This window comes from Saccostrea cucullata, unplaced genomic scaffold (assembly GCF_032062105.1).
Source record: "Saccostrea cucullata isolate Sc308-1 unplaced genomic scaffold, CSIRO_AGI_Scuc_v1 ctg273, whole genome shotgun sequence".
Lineage (NCBI taxonomy): Eukaryota > Metazoa > Mollusca > Bivalvia > Ostreida > Ostreidae > Saccostrea > Saccostrea cuccullata.
Window position 1 is genome coordinate 289,280 of NW_026927629.1, and position 24,528 is coordinate 313,807.

At 32.7% G+C, this 24,528-nt stretch overlaps 2 protein-coding genes across 2 annotated transcripts; one reads left to right on the forward strand and one right to left on the reverse strand.

Annotated features, from left to right (window-relative positions):
* Positions 1-5,012: 5,012 nt before the first annotated feature.
* LOC134275013 (uncharacterized) lies at positions 5,013-6,007 on the forward strand. The gene is made up of 2 exons (XM_062757251.1): positions 5,013-5,304; positions 5,569-6,007. The coding sequence occupies exons 1-2, from the start codon at positions 5,290-5,292 to the stop codon at positions 5,977-5,979; spliced, it is 426 nt and encodes a 141-aa protein (XP_062613235.1). The 5' UTR covers positions 5,013-5,289; the 3' UTR covers positions 5,980-6,007.
* Positions 6,008-11,248: 5,241 nt separating this feature from the next.
* Positions 11,249-24,522, reverse strand: LOC134275031 (nostrin-like). Its single transcript, XM_062757270.1, has 15 exons — positions 24,478-24,522; positions 23,472-23,552; positions 22,217-22,279; positions 22,000-22,081; positions 21,234-21,296; positions 20,665-20,763; positions 20,089-20,205; positions 18,128-18,235; positions 17,336-17,455; positions 15,837-15,945; positions 15,364-15,452; positions 13,861-13,989; positions 13,060-13,192; positions 11,985-12,089; positions 11,249-11,745 (listed from the first exon to the last, which is right to left on the reverse strand). Exons 3-15 carry the CDS (start codon positions 22,240-22,242, stop codon positions 11,642-11,644), a joined length of 1,284 nt encoding a protein of 427 aa, XP_062613254.1. The 5' UTR covers positions 22,243-22,279; positions 23,472-23,552; positions 24,478-24,522; the 3' UTR covers positions 11,249-11,641.
* Between the last annotated feature and the right edge of the window lie 6 nt (positions 24,523-24,528).

Below are 24,528 nucleotides of genomic sequence, written 5' to 3' on the forward strand. Positions count from 1 at the left end.
TATGTTTGTTATACCTACATCACCTGCATACGGAGTTAATATACCTCAGTTGATTCGATACACAAGTACCGGCTTTACGGATGAACAATTTTAAAACGAGGTAAATTATTGACAAACAAGTTAATGAAATAAGAATTTCAGCTGTCTCGTTAAAAGGCATTATTTCGTATGTTCTGTGGTCGATACATTTATATCATTGAGTCAAATGCTGATTGATGTTTTCCATACTAATTGTTAGTCTATTATTTGTACACTGAATTGACGACGGATTTTCCCGCTATATTCCAATCATGACAATGAGCACACGGTGGGTGTGACCGGTCGGCAGGAGACGGTTACTCCTCCAAGGCGCCTGATCCATCCTACAATGTTTTGAAGGTCCGTGTTTGCTCTACTCCTATTTTGTATAGTTTAATTGACTTTTGATCTTGAATACTGTACGTTAACTCACTATGTTTCATTAGAAATCTTTCAACATAAGCATGTGCAGTACTTACTAAGTCGTGAATTTTTATTTTACGGTCGATTATATTTTCATTGTTATCAAGCTCGTATGTAAAATCGAGATCGACTTTTGACGATATCGGTGTTCCATATAGCTATCGTCTTTTGTCAGTCAGAATAGAGCTGATAAATCTACTTAACTGAATACCTTCAAGAGGGGACAGGGTTAAATCGTTATTGTATCGATTGTTCGAATCTGTGAATTCAACAAAATTTTTGGCGTAGGATCCCATATATTTGTGGTATTCATTTGCAGACGGCCGCACAAATGGTAAATATTTTGATTTGTTGAAGTACCTGTTTTTAATTATTTTGTAAATACTATTGAAATAATTTATATCCTTTCTAATAATACTGAGAACACCTTATTTGCATAAAAAACTTAATGTACTTTTAAGTTTTGCTACTAAGTAAAACTATAATAATGAGGATTGTAGAAATAAAACATGTGGATATAACGAACACTATTCAAGATCAAAAGTAAAGTTATGTGGGTTTAAAATATCTTTATTAGAACCCAGAATTTGAAGATAACACACAATGTTTATTTAAAAACTCCCTCATGTAGATATTATCTGAATGAGGTGTTAAGGACAAAGATCGTTCTTAATACGTTTCATATCATTTCGTAGCAATTAGTTTTTAACGATAAATAATAAATAAAAACTGTACTAAGTCTGTAATTTTCTTTATTAAAAAGGCAGTAAACGAAATATCTCAACGTGGCTTCAGAATTTTGAAAGATATCAGCATCAGTCCGAATAAATACATTTACGACTTGTCCTATGCTGGTAATTCAAAGGTTGGTGTTGCCGTGGAAACTAATGACATCTACAGAATTTCCTACGGGTATCCATCCAGCACAGATATCAGATACTTTTCCTATATTGCATCTTATATATCCTCCACTACAGATACTAGTATTGGTAGTTTCGTCTGCAGTTTTGAAAAGACAATAAAGGCCGCACCAGGGCCAACTAATGTTAACAGTTATCAGTAGTATACAGAAATAAATTGTTTTCCTACTAGTCTCCTGAATGGATACATACCACATGGAATAGCAACATGCAACAACACTGAATATTGGCTTATCTGTCTTTGGAATCACAAGCCAAGTGAAAAATCTCAAGGAAAAGTTTGGAAAATAAGGTTATTCCCTCCAAAATTTTCTGAATACGAATATGATAAAAGTAGGCCATTATTCAAATGCCCTACGTACATCACAGAAAATGGTAACGGAGACATATGCGTATCGGATGAAGGAGCTGTGGTGGTGCTGGATGAAGTAGGAATGCTCCGATTTCGATACAAAGGTCTCGCCGAGGACCAAAACTTTGATCCGTATGAAATATGTACGGATTCTTCACGGCTGATATGAAGAACGACAAAATTCACATGATTGATGAGAATGGGGGATTCATTTGTTATGTACAGTATGAGAATATGAAGATGCCTCGGGCCTTGTATGTTGGTCAGGATAACACACTCTATATTGGAGAATGGAAATCTGGCTTGATCAAAGTCCTTTCTCTCACATAAACATTTTTTTAATCAGAACATTTCTGCAAAAAAATTGTTTTGTGAAACAAAAAATTGACTATTGAGAAAAAAAGGGGAATTTTTACAAAGGAAATAGATATCAGTGAGAAGAATAAATGGCCAAAAAAAATTATCTAATTTTTTATTCTGGAAGAAAATCAATTTTTTTTATATGAAGAAAACAAAGAGCATTGAAAGAAATGTTCCATTGGCAAATGTCAACAATGTTCCAATCACGTGTACCTACTACGAAAACCATCAACAATAAAACAAAATTAAGCAGACATGTATTTATAAATTAGTTTTATGCTTTTATATTTAAAACATTTTGTAAAAATAAAATGAAAAATTACTTCACCGAAAACCATTATTTTGATGGAACAACAAATCTTTTCCATGGTACTACATTGAACAATAAAAACCCATTGAACAATAAAAATCGAAGAAACAAATAAATGGACTAGGTGTGTAATTGTATAACATGCTTATACTCTATTTATATAATCATATAACATATCAGGATCATCTTTATACACATGTATCTATATTGTTTAATGCCTCTCGAGAATTTTTCACTCAAATGGATGGATCATCTTTAAATTAATGTTTATTTGTTCTCTGCCGACTTACTGGCTAAATTGAACCCAATCAAAACTTCAGAAACGCTAGAAGACGATTTTTTACCCCACCTCCCCCTTCCTCTCCGAACCTGTCATCAAGTATATTGAATATTTCGAGAGAAAAATCCATCGACCTACCGACCATTTTTTTAGTCGTGAGGGGACAAACAAACAATATTATGGAAAAAGCCTAGAAACAGATCCATCATACTTCTGTATACATTCTCAAAGTCTTTTTGAAATCTTAATCTTCATCCAAATCATCCAAATAGTTTGACTTTGTAATTAAATATGAAGACAGGTCCTTGTTATCCCTTTTAAGAAATACTGCAGTCAACTATAGCCTACTATATTTCACTTAGTTAACTATAGTGATACATGTAACTTTGACACTATATGAAAACTTTGATTGACTCTAGTGATAACTTTGACTCTTTGATTTACTGAAGTAATAAATATGAAAACTTAGATTAACCATAGTGATCACTATGAAACCATTGATTTACTATGGAAAAACTTTAATTTACTAAAGTAATAACTTTGGAAATTTTATTTACATGTAGTAATGATATATCATAACGATGATAACAATGATAACTATGACACTATAGTAATTGCAGCTTGATGCCCTTTTATACCTACCATTTTCAATTTGAATATGATAGTTTTCTCACGAAATAGTTTCTAAATATGTGTACATTAATGTATTCACACGGGAATTACTCTCTAATTTCTAGATCATATTTTGATACCGGATTTACATTTCGATTCATACGGCATACATTCCGATTTTCCTGCGTTGCATTGTAGTGGCTGACATGCAATCGAAAAATATGTACCATAAAACAGTGTATCAATAATATATTTTGAAACAAACGTCTTACACAAGTCTCTTTCTTTTTTGAGAAAAAGATTTGGTTGTGAAACACTGATGCCTCTGTATGACAAAAACCGGATACAGATAAACAAGGTATTATAACTCATTATAACTGTAGTATTATTCAACATTTAACTTGGTCATCCATTGGGTTATGCGGTAGACAACAGACGACTTTCCAAATCCAAATGGAATCTGCTTGGGCCTACTCTCAATCATGGAGGATCTGGATTTTCTTGACGACTTTTCACTGCTGTCTTATACATAACAATACATGGCCTTTAGTGTTGAATTGCCTGCTCGTGCTTCAATGGTGAAAACGGACGATTCATTTACTTGGGTAGCATCATTAAACCAGAGGGTGACACAAAGGAGGACAATCTACAGCCGACTTAGCAAGACCAGGCCTGGGGCTATAAAACTAAGACGAGCTCAGTTTTGATCTCAGTCTGACTTGTCCGCTATATATTCCTTTGGAAAAAGTGAGATTGAGTTCAAAAGTGAGCTTGTCTAAGTTTTATGGCCCTAAGGCCAGATGAGTATTTAGAGAAATGAATAACATCTGGATGTCTGCATAGTACAGCAGCAAGATAAAGCATTACCATATTCCTATATGAATCAAAATACTGGAGAATAAGAGTGACATGTCTTAGCAAATTACGATCCTATGATCCAAACCACATGCATCCGGTGGGAAGTAAAAGGAAAGACAATACCAGACTTGGGGAACATTCGCTGGTTTGACACAGGATGGACAAGATTGGGGACGTTTGGTGCAGTCCTACACACCACAGGATGTAAAGGACGATGGTGATGATTATGTGCATGGCATCCTAATAATGTTGTGGCATGCAACTATAGTAGCAAAATAACTTACTCTTTGCCTCAATCCCTAAAGTAAGGAATTGAAACTATATATACCAGTTATATCACTTCTTTTACATACTGAGTGTGAATTCGCTCCTATAAGTTACTTTTAAAAGTTCACCGAAAAAACTATGTTTTATGTATTTATGTCTAGATTCTTCAATCGAAGTTTTCTTTCTTTTACTCTTCTTTTTCTTGGTTTTTACGGGCAATAGTTTTATTGACAGACACACTGAACATATTCGTTGTGTACATTTCTGTATTCAAGGGCAAATATTCATACTGTAAATCACTATTTATTCGCGAGAACTTTATTTTCGCGTAATTACGCGAGGCAGTGAGCACGCGAAAATTTCATTCTCGCGTATAATAGTATTCCTTAAGATTATATAGAGAAATATTAGCAATTCGTGAAAATTATGTCTCGCTTATAAAGAATCAATTACATTCTCGCGAAAATAAGGTGTCGCGAAAATTTAGTGATCTACAGTACTTGAGTGCATTCACAAAATAGCTTCTTAATTTGAGCTTTATTTACATTTCTCCGTATCTAAAACGAAACTGATCTGTCGATAGATATGCGTAATATAATGTAGACGTATTGACGACATCTGCGTGTCTTTTTTGCCTTCTACAACAGCTGCCTTTTATACGAGCTAGTTTTGTACAGACATCCGAGTTGTAAGATTTACTAGGGGCCAATGCCCATTGGGTCAAAAGTGTTTGAATTTGTGTTTTATTTCGTAACTGTGGAAAGGTAGAATGATATACTTCCGCGTTTTCTCGATTCTCTGCACAAGTGTGTGTTGATCATCTGAATCGGTGAATTTGTCAAAACTTTATAGTACAGATACTGTCAATTTCGTTGGGGATACTTTGCAGATGGACGCTCAAATGGTATATATTTTTGAGTTTATGAAGTACATTATTCTCTTATTACTATTAAATAAATCCTTATTAAAGTCAGGGTACTTACTTTCTGTTTATATTAAGATTTTAAAATGTATTTTGATTAATTTTTATGAAGCAAATCTATTATGATTTTGATAATAATAAGGAAATATTATACATGACAGCAATGGTTTTTATGAGAAAAAAAGGAAATAATATTCATTGTATATAGATAAACTGTAACAAACCTGACCTTTTCTTTTTGAACAGGCGATAAACGAAGTATCTCAACGTGGTTTCCAAATTTTAAAAGCTATCAGCATCAGTCCGAATAAATACATATACGACTTGTCCTTCATGTCCGGCTCTGCTGGTGATTCAACAAAGCTTTATGTTGCTGTGGAAACTAATGTCAATTCTGATCGCATGTATGCATCCAGCATAGATGCAAGCTTGTGTCTTTGTATTGAATCCTATTTATGTACAATTGGCTATGGCTGTTATGGTGAAGTCTTACTAAGTATTGAAAGCACAATTAAAAAAATAACTTATTCTAATGATCAGGTTCAACAATGTCCGTGGTTCCCAAGTCATCTCACAAATGGATACATACCACATGGGATAGCAAAATCTAAATCTGGACATTTGCTGATCTCTCTGTGGAATCACAAGCCACGATAACAGTCTCAGGGAAAAGTTTGGAAATTAAGTTTAAGCAGACAAAAAGTTTGTGAATATATATGAATATGATAAAAGTAGGCCATTATTCAAATGTCCGACGTACATCACAGAAAATGGTAATGATGATATATGTGTATCGGATGAAGGAGCTGTGGTAGTACTGAATGAAGTAGGAATGCCCCGATTCCGATACAAAGGTCTCGCCGAGGACCGGAACTTTGATCCGTACGGAATTTGTACGGATTTTTCACGGAATATTATCATTGCTGATATGAAGAACAGCAAAATACACATGATTGATGAGAATGGGGGATTCGTTTGTTATATACAGTATGAGAATTTGGAGATGCCTCGAGCCTTGTGTGTTGGTCAGGATAACACCCTCTATGTTGGAGAATGGAAATCTGGTCTGATCAAGGTCATATCTCTTACATGAACAAATTTAAAGGTTTTTATAGCATGGCAATTCTGCTATTGTTATATTGTGAGAATATTAATTATGAGAGAAAAATCATTTTATCTCTTTTTCAAGAGATTTTAAATATGGACTGTAGATGATAGAAAAGGGATCCAGTACTAGTGCTTTTTCAAGATGAAAATAATAATGGAAATCAAAGAAAACGTGCATTGGAAAAACAATGTTACGAGGTATATATACCTACAGGAAATCCATCGGTAGAAAACAGTTAAAAAAAATTAAGCAGACATGTATTTCATATGTTTTACGGTGTGACCGTTGGGGCGAGCGCAGTTGTACCATCAAAAACACTTGAAAAAGTGATCAGCCACTTCAAACATCAAGCCGCACGAGACATCTCGACTAGCTGTGACGTCACACGAAAGGAGCTTGTCGGAGTTAAAAAACGTCTGGTTGAAACTGTAGATCTAGAGCAATTTCGGTCGAAAAATATTCCAGAGTTATTTTTTGTTTTTTTTTTTGAAAGGTTCCTACAAACTGAAAGCCTGTTATTCTTTACGTTATTATTTATTTACTTACTTATTTATTCGCGCAAAGGACATTGGGTAGTACAGGAATTCTAGGAATGTTTCACAACAAAATTTGCATGACGTATGTACAGATTTCATTCCAAATTTCCTCTGTTCTTACATGTTAGTCTATTGAGCTCGCTTCGCGACGCTCGCTGCGCTCGCTATAAAGTCGTTTGTTTTTTTTTTTTGGTATTATATCATGAACTTTTAATGTAAAAAAAAAAAAAAAAACTAATACATATCACCTGTAAAACGATTGAACTACAAATCTCTTCCAAATATGCACTATACTGAACAGACTGAAAGGACAAGAAAGCTTAGACATTATTATTATCCTTCAGAATTATACAGTCAATCTGATTGGTTTAAAGCATGTCACGTGAGGTGAGACAATTCGTGATGTCTCCCTCACGCGCAGGGTGACAACTGTTGTCACCCTCCAGATGACAATGAAATAGCGTAAATGAGTAAGCAGGGTTACAACTGCGTTGTCGCCCTTTGAATGAAATTACAGTGGTTTAAGCGAGATAACTCTTATTTATGATTATACGTATGTAATATAGTATTACTAATATGCGGGATCGGTAAACAATAAATTCTAACGATGACGTCAGATCGAGTTGTCTGTTGACATATTTTAAAAGTATGGAATCAGAGCAGAGACGGAAACACAAAATGAAGGTTTGATTACTATTTTCTACTCTTTCTAATTGATAATTAGATTCTTCAGGATAATAAAACTATTATGGACTTTTGTATAACAGTTATTCAAATGTTCAATGTATGACAATGTTCAATGATAACTGGTGATGTGTAAACAGTCCATAATTGTATATTGTCGAATTTTATAATATATGTTAATGTACACTGTTTATATTAGAAGTATATTATTATGGAAGGTATGTAGTACCATAACTAGCTTCAGATCTGTAGATCTCTGGTCTAAAAAAAACTGGGATGGATGACAGTCTGTCAATATTTTTTTTCGGAGATCTACAGTTCTCAAGCTATTGTATAACATTCAAATGTTCAATATATAATATGTTAATGTACTAGATGTGTTATTGTTTAAAATTGTGTAACATGTTAATGAGCTAGATATGAAGTTGTATAACTAGTTGATGTGCTCCGTGTAGGTATGTAATTGTATTGTTCAACATATTTATATATGCTAGGTATGTTATTGTCTAACATGTTAATGTACTAAGTATGTATTATTTCATAACATGTTCATGTGCTTGGTATGTAATGTAATAACATGTTAATGTGCTAGGTATGTAATTGTTTAACATGTTAATGTGCTATGTTTATACTTGTATATTATGTTGATGTGCTGGCTATGTACCGTTAACTGTATAATTTTGTATATGTTTATGTGCTAAATATGTAACTAGTATAATTAACTGGTTAATTAAGGAATCACTGTTTAGTTAGTATAGTATGCCAGGGCTTCACCCATCATGCAAATTAACCCATGTTTCCCACTATCGTTGAAACACCTGGCATACTATAATACATGTAACTAGACAGTGATTCCTTATATTTTCATTTCACTGTGAAATAAAATTGTAGATTTAGACTTTAAAAATGTAGACATAAATATGAATTACACGAGGACTCCCATGCCAATTTCAATATAGTCCTCGCCAATTGACGTCAAACACAAAGGCAGCCGCACGAGATTTACATGCATATTTGGGTTCCTTAGCGTCAGACACAAAGACACATGCGCACGAGATTTGCATGCATATTAGGCCTCCTTAGCTCCTGACCTATAAACCTGCCTAATTTACATTCCGGTAGAATTATTAAGAAATCAACTCCGCTAACTTTCAAAGAGGTATCACAGAGAAAAAAAATTAGAAATGGAAATATTGCTTGATGTATGCAATTTTGTGTTGTGCACTATCTACGTAATAAGATTAAATTTTCTAGGATTTACAAAAAAAAATTTTAGAACTTGGATGTAAGAGCTGAATTTTAAATTTTTAGATCGGGTTAACGTTGAGGCTATAGGGAAAGTTGACGATGGAAAAGCTGACGTCATCTGGACCATTTCTACAATATTTATACAATGGTTCTATTGAAAACACATTATGAATGACACACGACTTTTATTTAATTTAATTTTTTTTAAATACTATATCACTGTTTATAGTCTCATCACATTGAGCAATGGCTACAGCATCTGAACTAGAGTTACAGAGTTGATCCTTAAGTAACGAATTTTAATCCTACTGTGGGATGTGGAGACCTGTCCTTCAGATGAGATCATATAAACCGAGAGGTTCCGTGTCGCAGTAAGTGTTAGCAGGAAAAGGGTTCCTCATTGCTCAATGGCCCAGAGTGCCAAGTATGCAGCCTTCCACCGTTAAGTGGTGGCAAACAAACAATCATCCATCATCCAAGTTCTTTAGCATGAAGTATTTTTCTATGTTATATGTATATTGAACAAAATATTACCTACACATACATGTATGTAATATTAATATTTCTGGATGTTAAAAAACTTTTATCAATATGGATATAATGCCAGATATTGATGTCATACATTTGTCTGGTAAAAAATATAAGATCTATGGTTTATTATTTTTTTTATTTCTCATTGATAAAACAATCTACATTTTTACAAATAATGAAAATAAACAATATATAACACACAATGCAACATCAACATGTTCTAGAAATATACAGAATTTGTTTTTTCAACAAACCTGTTTTTCTGAAAACTGAAGGAAAAATTACGTGGCAAGTATGATAGAACAAATTTCTCTTTCTTCATATAGTGTACCTAGTACACTTTTTAAAAGGGATTTTTTTCTTATTTACATTAAGTTATCCAGAGAAATATCTTAAACCTTAAGATATTTTCTTCTACATATAATTAATTGTCCAATGGAATGTAAAAATTGTTATATTATATTTACTAAGGGAAATCAATACTTTCTTTAATAAGAAGCAGTACAGTATTGGAAAAGCACTGAGAAGGAAATTTACTTATTGTTTTCAAAAAAAGTTTAAAAAAAATCTTTTTACCATTGCAAGCTTAAATTACCTCGTGCACTATGCTTTCCTACATGTATACCTGTGTATATATTAACACACTATTTTTTAAAACACATGAATGAGTATTTTCTCAAGTGACCCATACAACTTTACTTATCAAAAAGCCAACAAACATAACAAAACTGGATCTCATTTAAATGTTGAATAATAAATGAAAAAATCAATTATTTTATAGATTACATATACAGACAGGTTAAATTCTTTGATCCTTCTCTAACAATTACATTTTTAAATTTGATGACATACTTTGCCAGTTTCTCTTACATATACAATATGTAATAGCATAAAATGACAGATTTCATTCACTCAACTTATTTGAAGGAAAATGTTCAGGTTTTAACGAGTGCAAATGAGTACCTGCTGGTTTTAAGAAAATATTTGAATCTGTTGAAAGATAATTAAATCTGTTGAAATTCATAAATGTAACTGATTGAATTCTATCATGATTGAATTATCAAATCAACATTCAATATAATAGAAATCATATATTAAATCATTTTTTTAAATAAGTCCTTTCTTTAAATTATTATACATAATCAGTTGCTAATTAATTTTACTCTTTAATAAAAATCAACAAAATTATAGGTGGAAATATACAACCTTATGTGATTTTCAACTGAAATATTTAAAAGTAAATTTCACAATTATATAATAATTAATGTAAAAAGAAATAACGCAATGATTAAGTACTCAATCCTTCTGGAAGACATTTAATCTTGAGAAGTTAGTAACCTTTTATTTCCTTTTTCTTCTTCCCCTAAAAATCAGGAAACAAGAATACCTGTACTTAACCACGCTAAATAATTTGTTCCGTGAAACAATATAACACTCAATGACATGTTCTTTTTAGTGAAACAGAAACATACAACAAAGCCTGGGCTATGTTTAAAACAGCAACTAAATTTTTTTTTTGAATCTTCACAAATTGGTGGCCAAAGAATTTTTCAATTAAATATTCACATTAACAATGAAAGTGGCATATGAACACATTTTCTTGGAGGAAATTCCAACAATATAGAGCATACATATTATGCTTTTCATGTGTATTTTATGCAATTCATTTGAACACAGCTTATATATTAATAAACTAAATAATAAACCAATATATATTACCAGTGAATAAATAGTGTTAAGCTTCATACCCACAAGAAACCATTCACACCTACATAAGAACATCCTGGATGAAATTCAACAATTATAGCACTTTTCTTCATTATATATATTTAAATGCACTTTAATGGCAAGTGTTTGTATAACTTCCTCACTTTACTCATATCATATAATGTCAATTTTGAATAATATACAAGGGCTCACTACTAAAATATGGATGCATCTTCTTCTGTATCAAATACTTAAAACAGAAGTTTATTTTTCTTTCCAGACTGTGAGGTAGACCTTTATATAAAGGTCACAATTAATATTCCTTCAAATCACCTTGTGAATCACAATCTTCCAAATATCAAGGTCATTGAGTCTATTGACCTTGAAATTAAAACAATTCTGCAACAGATGACTTGTTCCACACAACCATTTCCAGGTGAAGGTCATTATAGCCATTTTTAGATATTTTCGAGATATCGGGAGTGTCATATTGTGCAATAATATCTCATATTTCCTCCACGTATGTTGCGGGAAATATCCCGACTCGTCCATGTAACTCTCCCTGCCACCAGCCGTCTAACTGTTTATCATAAATGTTTATTACATCACCTGTAAATAAAAAGAAATAAAATATTAATCAATTGAAAGGAAAAAAAATAATACAGAAGTTATTTACAGTCTGAAATATAAGGAGAGAAAATTCATGAAGAAATAAGATAATGTATGCTTTTATACTTCTAAAGTCTTAGTACATCCCTCCTCTTGGTACTTCATAGAAATCATGCCAAGTTTACAATTAATCATTTTAAAAAAGAGAGATAACTCAAGTTTGACATAGTGAAAATTACCGTATCTAATCGTCAGTTCATCATTTCTATTGGCATCATAATCATATAGGGCTCGACATCGACCAATCACATGACTGTCGACAACATCCTCAAATTCGTCATCAGCTGCAAAATAAATGGACTTTTACTCTCCAAAATAATACAATCGCAGACCTGTTTACTCTTATCCTTGTCTCTTAGTATTTTTGAATAGATTTGTCTGTGAGATTTGGCATTTGCCAGTAAGATTTCACTTTTCATCGATTTTACATATAGAAATATAGAGAACAACTGATTTTCTTTATTACTAAAACTTGGTTTATAATCATGATAATCATGGTCTTTGTCATTTTATACCACAGCAATTTTGAAACCGGACATCATTCAATATGTGTTTGAAAACTTTCTCTTTTTTAGCAATTAAAAGGAGTGAAACTGAGACAGATTATAACGAAAACTAAGTCCAAAATTCCAGACTAAAATATTTCCATGTCCATATTTCCATAATAGCAAAACATGAGACGTACTTTGAATAAAAATCCATACAAAATACAGCGAAACTGTGCAGTAAACAGGTCTGCAATCAAAATATTTAGTAATATTTTTAATAACTTTATGTATAAAACAGGTAAAAGGGCCCCTTAATGGCAGAGATTTTATCAATTACATATACCGTGATACTGCACATGTATAACGGTACGTACATTAATTGGCATGTTCAATTTTTACTCCAATCTCTGGGTTTGGAGTTGTTTGCATTTTCATGAATTAGGGTTTCATGTTTCTGTGCTTGTATTTATATATGAAATCTTACTGGTATTCATGACTTAGTGCATCCATCTCCATGCCAAAGTATCAAATCATGAAGCTTATTAACCCACTGACAGTGTTCTTTTCAGTAAATCATATTAAATCTTGATTTAATGTCCAAATAAAAAGGATCACTCTATAGGCCGTTTTTCAAAACAAAATGAGAAATTTCAAAAACCTGCAGGTTCAGTTTTGAATTTCAGAGAGAAATACATTGACAAAATTATATTGTATACTATGTGTAAGGGATAAAAATAAGATAGATAGCAAACTTAAGTAAATTTACCAAATGGTTCCTCGTATGGATCTGACTGTGTTTGATTGGCTAGAGCCCCTACCGTTACCGAGGTAACATCATAGCCGGAATTCCCCTCCAGAGCTATGTTGATTGGTAGACGCAGGACACTGGTCGGAATTCCCTATAAAAATAAACCAAGGACAAGCTATTTAGTTACTTTTCACAAACCTTTCAAAGAATCAACATTTGTTTATTAGTCTGTATATTACTAAGCTAAAATACCCAATGTACGCACTGTAGATCACTAAGTTTTCATGACATCTTATTTTCACGAGTGTTTGATTCTTGATAAGCAAGATAGAATTTTCAGGAATTGTGGTTATTGCTCTATATAATCCTAGGGAATACTATTATATGTTAGAATTAAATTTTCGCGAGCACACTGTCTCGCATAATTATGCAAAAATAAATAAAACTTGGTTTTAACGAAGTTACTGGGACCTGTGAAATTTCTTCGCTATATCTGTAATTCGGAATTTTCATATAAGGAATTTATACAATTTATATTGCTGAGGATCCAAGATAAATTTGCAATACCATAGAAGTACTTTTTTTCGTGTGGTGATAATTTATGCTATGTAAGCGGTCACAATGTCTTCGCGGAAATTTGTCCCATTGTACTCAAAATACGTGTAAGGAATACAGTGAGAGATCAAGAAATCTGCGTAATTTTATACCTGTGGACTAAAGAGAAATGGAGATTCTACGAAATTATGACTCCATGGAAAATAATACGTCTACGGTATCCATGTTTGTTTTACTGTACAAATATTTAGAATTAGAATGTACCTGTTTATCCCTGACAGTTTCTATGTACTTGGCAAACTTGTGTTCAAGCTTCGGTTGACATTCTAGCTTGGCTAACACGGAGGCTATCTTATAATGACTAGCTTCTAGGAAATTCATCATAAACATCACCTGAAAATGGAAAAAAATTATTAAAAGATTCCACATTATACATGAGATAAATCACAGACCTAGAATATAGTATAATTATAATGATTTTCTTTATGCAAAAAGTCTTGATCTTTTAAAGGTAGCACAAAAATAATTGTGATGCAGAAATAAGCGACTTACCATTTATTGAACATATCTAGCAATTTGTTTACTGACAAAAAGACTACATGACAGTAATAATATGGTACCAGTATCACACTAACAATTACGTATTTCAAAGCACACACACTCAGCAAATACAACACTCAAGTACATTGACCCTATAAGCATCCTGTCAATATATACTAAATCTTTATATGGTGACCACAGATTAATTTTACTGACATTACAAAGACTGAACTGAGTCCCTGGTCTGTAAAGAATTTAAATATACCGTCTAACCAAATTATCTTGAACTTGATAGGGCCAAAAAACCTTTAAATTATCTAAGGATTTGAGGTGTTGAGAGTAAGATACTAAAGCAATAATGTGAAATTATCATTGTTTGTGGGGGACCAAAGTTCATGGCTTTTCTGGGTTACCCTGACCCATAAAATTACATCCCCATAAATGAATTTACAAACATTTTTTTTATTATTTATTAAAAGTTACGATTACACAGATTAATTTATTTTTTCCTTTGTGTCCATGTAATTGCACATAAAGAAGGCAATCTGTATGTATTTATTTAAACAAACAAAAAAAATAACACAGAAAAAAATATTTTAATCAAGTATCAAAGGGACATCGATAACTATATACAATAAGAAATAAAGTGATAAAATTTGAGTATAGTTACAAAACTGTTACGTAGTGTTTACATAGCAGTCTAACACGCTCAAATGCCCAATTAATGAAGTCATTTTTCATTGTGATTTTGAAGTGGGTGCTAATTAGCCATTTGCCATTAATTGGTTTCAGCGTAGACGTTTTAATCTCAAATTTTGGCATTGTGTCATCATCGTTCTCATCTCATCTCATTTAAAAACCTGTTCCATGTTCACTGGTGAAAACATGATTTAAGCTGTTCTTCGTAATTTACTTACCTGACGTTAACCTAACCCTGACCCTAATCCTAACTAACACTAACCCATACTAACTCTAACCTTAACTAACCCTAACCCTTGCCCTGACTGTAACTAACCCTATCCCTAACTAACCCTAACCCTAATCTAACCTAACTCTACCCCTAACTAACCCTAACTCTACCCCTATCCCTAACTCTACCTCCAACCTAGCCCTAGCCCTAACCTTAATCAATAGAACCAGAAAATTTTTGACTACCCATGAACATTGTCCCCCAGGGATAAATATACCACAGTATAATCTATAATATCAATCATTGATTACACTGACCTGACACAATCTCTGTCTGGCGTCCTCTTGCGCATCCTGGTCAGCAAAATTTGGTCGTTCTTTATAAACCCCGACTAATTTCTCCACACCTGATTAAAACAGAAAATAAAATCGTAAACAGAAGAATTAAGCTTACCACTTGTACAGTGTATTAGGCTGCTGAAGAAAAAATCAAATTTTTGCTTGCTCGAATATAGCTCCCTATAAATGAGTCTGACATTGAGTCAACTCAAAAAAAGGATAATTTGAATAATGACTAGTGAAAGAGCAAAAAACTCACCACACACAGACATCATCCATCATAAACAAATCCATAACATAGAATCAATAAGATTCATTACAAATGTAATTCATAAATATCCTAAAATTTAGAATATGGTTCTGAACTACAGAAAATGAAAATCACTTAAACTTTTCCATATTTAAATCCTGAATTTATGAGTTTTTTGCTGTTACTTTGTACAGCTTCATACCTTCTTTTCCCTTCTTCTCTCGTTCTAGAGACTGTCGTAAATATAGTAGGTAGTTCTGTAGGGCGTTCTTTCTCCTCTCTGCATTCATAGTGAACTGTAGGTCTTCTGCCTACAAGGAACACACAAATAGGGCTGGGACGATATATCGAGATATCGATATATCGTGATACATGTGAGGACGATACGCATATCAATACATACGAAGAAATATCGAAATATCGCCCCCCAAAATCTTACTTCTATTTTTCTTTGTTTATTTAACATTTGGGGTTTAATATATAAAGTAAATAAGATAAATATAAATATAGATGTGAAATAAATCATAATTTACACCACTTGAGTAAAATATTTTTTTTTACAACATATAAACAACTATTTTGAATAAATTATTCTTATTTGCTAAGAAATAATTTGTTTATTTCAATGCAAAAAACAGATTTTATAAGCAATTTAACATATCATGATACATATCGTATCGTGGATCAAATATCGTGATACGTATCGATATAGAAAAAGTTGTATCGTCCCAGCCCTACACACAAAACTATAAGATGAGGACAGAACATTTTTAGTGATAGCTTGGAACTTGAGAAGTCCTAGACCATCAAGGATGATGTAAGCATTTTGTGTTTAAAAACAACACTATATGAAATCAATCAAACATCAGAACAAACATAACTTGCAAGGATATTCATTCTTCTTGTTATAGTTTGGAATCTAATCACCTTAGAAATTTTTAATTCAGAAGTTATCTCTCTTTGACTTTTCCATGGGACAAAAGAAAGAAAATTTTCCTTAGTCCCCATTGAGATAGATTCAAAACTACAATGTGTCTCAATCACAATGACTCAACAAGGGCACTGCAAGTTGGAGCATCCCCTCATAAAGAGGATATCTATATGTTAAGGCAGCACCAGACAGTGATCCCAATGCAAGTTACATCACTTCTGTTTCATTCAAGACATTACCCATGAAAAAAAACATAAACCTTGGTAAATATAATTGATGTGATAAGATTGCAGACATGATAAAGATGATAGTTATGATGAGCTAACTGATATAGCGATCGAGTGATATCTGTTCTGAGGGTGCTGGCCAAGTGTTGACTTACGTAGCAGTGTAATAACTTGAGTTGACTTATGTAGCAGTGTAATAATAATTTAAGTTGACTTACGAAGCAGTCTAATAATAACTTGAGTTGACTTATATAGCAGTCTAATAATAACTTGAGTTGACTTACATAGCAGTTTAATAATAACTTGAGTTGACTTACATAGCAGTCTAATAATATCTGTTCGGGGGGGGGGTCCCCTGAGTGTTAATTTACTTACATAGCAGTCTAATAATATCTGTTCTGGGGGTGTCCCCTGAGTGTTAAATCACTTACGTAGCAGTCTAATAATATTTGTTCTGGGGGTGTCCTCTGGGTGTTAATTTACTTACGTAGCAGTCTAATAATATCTGTTCTGGGGGTGTCCCCTGAGTGTTAATTTACTTACGTAGCAGTCTAATAATATTTGTTCTGGGGGTGTGCCCTGAGTCCCTCGCTGTTTGGCCACCGCCTTCAAATCCTGCTGGATGTCAACTGATATCACAGACTCGTGTAATTTATCACAACTCTGTAACAAACAAAATATCTATAGATATCTCTCTGTAACAAACAAAATATCTATATAGATATCACTGATTATACAGACTCATGTAATTTATCACAATGCTGTAATAAACAAACAAAATATCTAAATAGATATCATTGATATCACATACTCATGTAATTTATCACAACTCTGTAACAAACAAACAAAATAATTACATAGATATCACTGATAACACAGACTCATGTAATTTATCACAACTCTGTAACAAACAAACAAAATAATTACATAGATATCACTGATAACACAGACTCATGTAATTTATCACAACTCTGTAACAAACAAACAAAATATCTATAGATATCACTGAAACCACAGACTCGTGTAATTTATCACAACTCTGAAACACACAAACAAAATATCTATAGATATCTATATGTAACAAACAAAATATCTATAATAGATATCACTAATAACACAGAATCATGTTATTTATCATAACTCTGTAACAAAGGTAACAAAATATCAAAATAGATATCACTGATAACAAAGGTTCGTGCAATTTATCACAACTCTCTGTAACTGATATTACATTCTCACGGATCGATAAGAATTCAAACTTTCACTGGAATAAAAGTTCTTTTAAATACATCTTTATAGATCATTTTATGAAAAAAATTATGTTAGTGAACTCACGGTTTGTAAGCGAGGTGCCATGACAGACAAGTGACTGTTATACTGATTGAGGTAGTCGGCCATCTTGGCTAATCTTTCTTCATCTAAGGTCTGCAGCTGTGAACTTCCCTGTAAATTAAAGAACATTATTGTAAGTAATTCTACCACAATTATTGCAAAGATCAAAGGAAAGCGGCGGACATTATTCTCCAATAGATCACGAACGTCATCAAAAAATTATCAGATCAAAATCACGTATCAAATCAGAACAATTAAAATGCATGTTTGGCTGTAGAATGAAATACTTGTTTAGACCGCATCGATGTGTCATCTTTTGCAGTCTGAACACTGTAAATTGCATAAAGTAGCTGATGAATGTTGGTTTTTATATGTATATATATAAACATATATAAACATAGCTAGCTAAGCGGGGCTATTCCACGGACCTCCCTATACATTAAACAACGTGATTTTAGCAGTAAAACAGGAACATGATTTTGTTATTGTATATTCATTTTAACTGATCAATACATATTATGAACGATTTTGTAATTTTAAAAGGCTATTTTTAATGTAACGAAAGCTCAAATCGTCTGCATTCCATACACAGGTAAGCAAACAAATTTTACCTCTGGTGTTAAATGGAACACGTAATCGAGACATGGTGACCTAATTTGTTTATCTATAGAGGAAACGATCATCCGTAATTTAGCGATTGTAGTAGACATGGTAGAATAGAAATAAAGTCCTTATTGTCGTGAATGATGCAGAATAGCCTCCTTGGTCTCGAAATGTTGTTAGAAATATAAAAGCCTCGGCAACGCCTCGGCTTTTATCTTTCAAACAACATTTCTCGACCTCGGAGGTTATTCTGCAACATTCACAAAAACACGGACTTTATTTCTTAAATAAATGGATGTACTGCAAGAGGTTGAGAATGGATGTCAGAAAATGATAGAAAGAGAAGTGGGCAGGGCTAGTATTGAGCACATGATTTTACAGAGTCATGTTTTACAAATATAGGAATATAAGTAGAATTTTGGATTTTACAAAGATGATCAAGCCATTGGTTTGCATGATAATTGCATGCCATTCACTTGATCACATCAAAAAAACAAATCAAAGGCCTGAAGGGCATGCGAGTTGACTCACTCGAGTTAATTGAGCTTTTTCATACATCTGGACACCATACCTTATATTCAGTTTATTTTGCATCTTAAGAGATTGAATATTATATGTCTCCATGTTCGGTTCAAAAATAAAGTGTATTACTATATTGCTTTTCCTTTGTATGTACAGGTTGGCACTAATGGGCTTCCTTACATATTATTGTGATAAGCAGCACTGCAAACCTTGGATTCCATAATGTATAATTTAAGCACACTAGCTGCAGTGGTCAGTGTTATGGAGTGATTAGTTTAAAGATTCCCACAGCAAATCTGGATTCTTAAAATAGATTTTTCAAGCACACTAGCTGCAATTAATGAGAGCAGCAGGTGTTTGTGTTAGGGGGTATTCTAGGTAAATTATAAATAAACTTCAGATGAGAAGATTAGATCCACCTAACATCTTGAACGTATATTCATACGCAGTAATTGTACATCTTACAGATATTTAAACAAAAATTTCTTTAAAAGCATGAAGACATAAATAATGTAACAGTCTGATATTTTATGCAGTTTTTACCTCTTAAGTTTATACAATCACTCAAAAACAAGAGCATTTTTTGCTAGAACTATCATATTTGGCGTATGGATCACCTTGATGAATGCGTGAAAAATTTTACAGCTCTGAAACGGCTATGTCAACAGGGAGTAGCTCGCTACGTGAGCCAACTCAAAAACTATATAGAGTTATTCCTTAGGAATACCAACTCCTGTCATTAAATACCTAATTTTGACTGTGACCTTTGAACCTCACCTTGTTTATCCCCCTGACCTTTGAACCTTACCTTGTTTCTCCCCCTGACCTTTGAACCTTACCTTGGCGACATTGAATTCCCATTCTTGTCTTGCTGTCTCTGCCTTTTCACATAATTCACAGTAATCCTTGTCAGATTTCCTCAGCTGTTTTCTCATCTGGTCACATTTCTTCTCCAGCTAAAAATTTTTAAAAAAAATGTATGTTGGAATAAAATCAGAATGATTCAAATCAGTTTGTGTTATATCTATATATTTAAAGAATGCATAGAAAAGATTATGCAAAGGACTCTAAATTATGGATTCAGCTTAAATATCTACATAAACATACACTAATCATACTGAATATTGCATAATGAAACACTACGATGATTGACAGATATAAACTGATTTGAGAACAAGCAATATTGACTTTATGTTACATCAGGTAGCAGTTCTGTTTAGCTATGCTACGTCGCTACTGCTAGCTAACTGCTAGCAATCGATGCTGATTTTGGCTGTGATGTTTCAATATGTGAATTTTAATGCTGATTTGACTTACTCTGGTGCTAAGAATTTATGTCTCAGAAAATGGCCCGTGTTCCATATTTCTCAGACTTAATCAAGGCCATTTATTATTTTTGAGGTTAAAAGTCTTACTTTGTGCTTGTCTTTCTCGGTTTTCCCTTTACTGGTATCCGACCTTAGATCCTCTCCTTTCTCACTTTCTTTGGCGTGGATATAACATTGCTTCTTAGCCTGATGATAGAGCAAGCACTGGTTAATTCATGAAACATAAAAAATACCTTCACTACAACTGTCACACAATAAATATGGATAATTAAAATAGTTTCAACGAAACTCAATACAGTAAAACTCAGTAACAACGAAATTCACTGGGATCTAAGAAATTACTTCGCTATAGCCGTAATTTGTTATATCCATAGAAGGAATTGATTTCGATAAATTTATATAGCTGAGAATCCAAGACGACTTGCTTTATCCATGAATTTGTAATGTCTGTGTTAGTACTAAACAAGTTTTACTGTAATAAATTGGCATGCAGGTTGAGCAGTACCAACTAAATCTTGAAGCAGAAATACTTTCAGAGGCCTCAACATTACTTTAAAATTCCTTGATTAATTCATCCATTTAACACCTATGATCTAAATAATAAACTGACCAGTAAAATAGAGCTCAGTAATAAATAACTTGATTTTTCTCCATACCTTGGTTTCTTCAGTTCTTTTGTCTGTTAGGGTCTTTAGACTTTTGTCCACTGTTGCCTCTATCTACAAAATAAGACCTTTTTATGATAAGGTTGTTTAAATGTGTCTGACCTGCATTTTGCTTCTACTTAATATGAAGATTTTCTAACAAATATTTTTTTTAATTTATCCATGTTAACTTGTTTTCTGGCTTTACAGTGATATTCTGGTTCTATTACCATGATTACTTATTGAATTTCCTGGTTTTTAGTGATAGACTGGTTTTGTCAGAAACTCATATACGTTTTCTGATTTTGTAGTGATATTCTTGTTCTGTTACATGTACCCATACATTTACAGGCTTAAAAGTGATATTCTGGTTCTGTTACATGTACCCATACATTTACAGGCTTAAAAGTGATATTCTGGTTCTGTTACATGTACCCATACATTTACAGGCTTAAAAGTGATATTCTGGTTCTGTTACATGTACCCATACATTTACAGGCTTACAAGTGATATTCTGGTTCTATTACATGTACCCATACATTAACAGGCTTAAAAGTGATATTCTGGTCCTATTACATGTACCCATACATTTACAGGCTTTACAGTGATATTCTGGTTCTGTTACATGTATACCCATACATTTACAGGCTTAAAAGTGATATTCTGGTTCTGTTACATGTACCCATACATTTACAGGCTTACAAGTGATATTCTGGTTCTGTTACATGTACCCATACATTTACAGGCTTACAAGTGATATTCTGGTTCCCTAACTTACGGGTTTTCTGGCCTTATTCTGGGTTTCCACCAGAGATTTTAATGGTTTACTAATCTCCTCAGCCAATGCCTGACCTAAATTCCTGTAAGAAAAAAAAATATTAAACAGTCTGCTTAAAGTAATGCTTTCATTGACCTTCGTTACATCTCTATAGTGAAATATATCTTTAGAAATCTTTAGGAACATAATTTTGTGAACTTTGACCTCTGACCCTTACTTGTGAAGCTCCGCCTCCTGCTCCATGACACTGGCCACCGACCGCCATCCGTCAGCTAGGGTTCTAATAGACAGACAAAGGAATTAGTTTACAGGTTAAATAAGATTACATCTGAATGACAAACAAGCAAACAAAGGGATTAAGAAGGTACAATTGACAAAAAGTTAACTTCTCTTTTGTTGCAAATCACTGATATACAATTTATTGCAAATAACTATTTTTCTCTGATTGACTCAAACTAGATAATAACAGAATAAAGTGTAAAACATAATCTGTGAAAGAACAGTACTAAGAATAATATTGAAGACACAATAGTCAATATTCCCTGAATAACGACTTGTTTCTAATATCAGATACTTCAGCTGGTTATTAATAATTGGGATGTCATAACAAAATATATTACTGTTACAATAGATGTATCTTACACAAGAACCTACTCAAAAATTAAAACACTGAAAAAATTAGACGGGAAAAGTACATTTCAACATTGATCCACTGCTATAAGCCAGACTAAATTACAAATGGACTCCCCAAAACATATGACAGTGCTTGAATGGAGTGTTCATATTACAATTATATGTCAAGTGTGTTGTGTCACTCTTACACTGTCCTTAGTAACTTACAGCACAGTGCTTAGCTACTGGTGAAGTGTTCTCAAGTGGACTGGGAAAGTAGCAGCTATATTATTATGATTACGATAATAAACATGATAAATATACATCTAAATCCTAAGTTTTATTTGCCCCCTGATTTTAGGACTCTTCTTGAATTAGACTTAAGCAAAATTGGATTGTTGGATGTATAAAAATTATTTCCTTATAAATGTAAATCTATACTTGAACAGTCTAATATTTTCTATTGTTTTACTGAGCAGTCCAAAAGAATCAATGTTGGACAGTTAAGTGGAATATTGGACCTGTATATATATATATAGATGAAATATTAGATCGCTATGATGATGTTTTTTTACTTCCCACTGCAGACATGATCAGCTATGTCCTGTCAATTATAGCAAATTTGGAAACAAGATCTAAATATGTTGAAATCCCAGACAATAAATATATATTATTTAACCTTGTCTGCAATATTGTGAAAGTCAATTTTGCATGTTTGTGTTGTTTTCCGTTTCTTTTCCCACAACTACAGTATGTATTGTGTAGGTCTTGATTTCTTGAAATATAAATGCGACTCTTACATAAATTTAAACAAAACTGTGTAGAAATCTAGGTACATTTGAACACATGCCTTGCCTTACCCTAAATTTCCTGTTGTGGCTTTTACAAGTTTCTGACTGAGTTTGTTGAGATGTTTTGCGTAATTTCCCTCTAGGTCAGCCCTGTAAAATATTGTGTTTAACTCTTTACAACTTACTGAACTGTAATGCCGCATACACTTAATGTTCACGTCATAGAAATATAAATTTACCATTTCCCCGCAAGCACCTTTTAGCGTGGTACACGTTTCTCTAAAGTAAAGCGCAAATAATATTATGCTGTAATATTTTTTGTGCAAAAATAACTTTTCTTATTTCTTAAGATTTTTGCAAGTATAAAATAAAAGGAAATTGCTGTTAAATATAAGATTAAATGAACTTTTTAAAGTGCGTGAAAATGCGTGATTGCGGGGAAACGGTATATGCGTGATTTTGCGTTAGAAATAGGAAATGGTATATGCGTTAAAATGCGTGAGTGCGGGGAAGGGGGTTAAACATGACGACAAGAAAAATGAAACATTTGTCAGATAACACATAAAAATCAAAATTAAATTTTAAAAAGATAGGTATAAGTTGTCTTTACAAGCCACGGGTGTCTGATTCACTTATCTCCTAACGAAACCCTGACTATGAGACAATCAGATCAGAAATCCTTTGCTAGGGCAAATGAGTACCAATAGGTTTTTTTGAACACATTGAAAAATTAAGGTTCAACACCCCTATGTACACTTGCATAAATTTTTACTTCTATCTATTCTACATTTTTTTCAAAATAAATCTAAATTAAAATGTTAAAATAAATTCCAACACCATGGCAAAATTTGAGCTTTGTTGTAGAATATTTTTATATTTGTTGTATGTGTAGTTGTTAATCTATATATATATCATATTTTCAATTTACTCTTTTTTTAATTGACATTTAAATGATTTAAAATACTTAAAATTTCTTTGATGAAATTAATGTACTCATTGACCCTCACATGTACAGTTACGTGTAATATAAATAGGATTAAGGATGCTTAACTGTACTTCAATATTAACTACAAACCTTTCCTGGATAATGCCTGACACTTCCTTACAGAATTCACTCCCTTGTTTG

Excerpts from the sequence above, each read along its gene's own strand:
- LOC134275031 (XM_062757270.1), bottom strand. The coding sequence starts at position 22,242 with ATGGAGCAGGAGGCGGAGCTTCACAA. Across the intron at positions 22,082-22,216 it reads CAGGAGGCGGAGCTTCACAA|GAATTTAGGTCAGGCATTGG; the intron begins GTAAGGGTCAGA and ends TTTTTCTTACAG. Across the intron at positions 21,297-21,999 it reads AGAATAAGGCCAGAAAACCC|ATAGAGGCAACAGTGGACAA; the intron begins GTAAGTTAGGGA and ends CTTATTTTGTAG.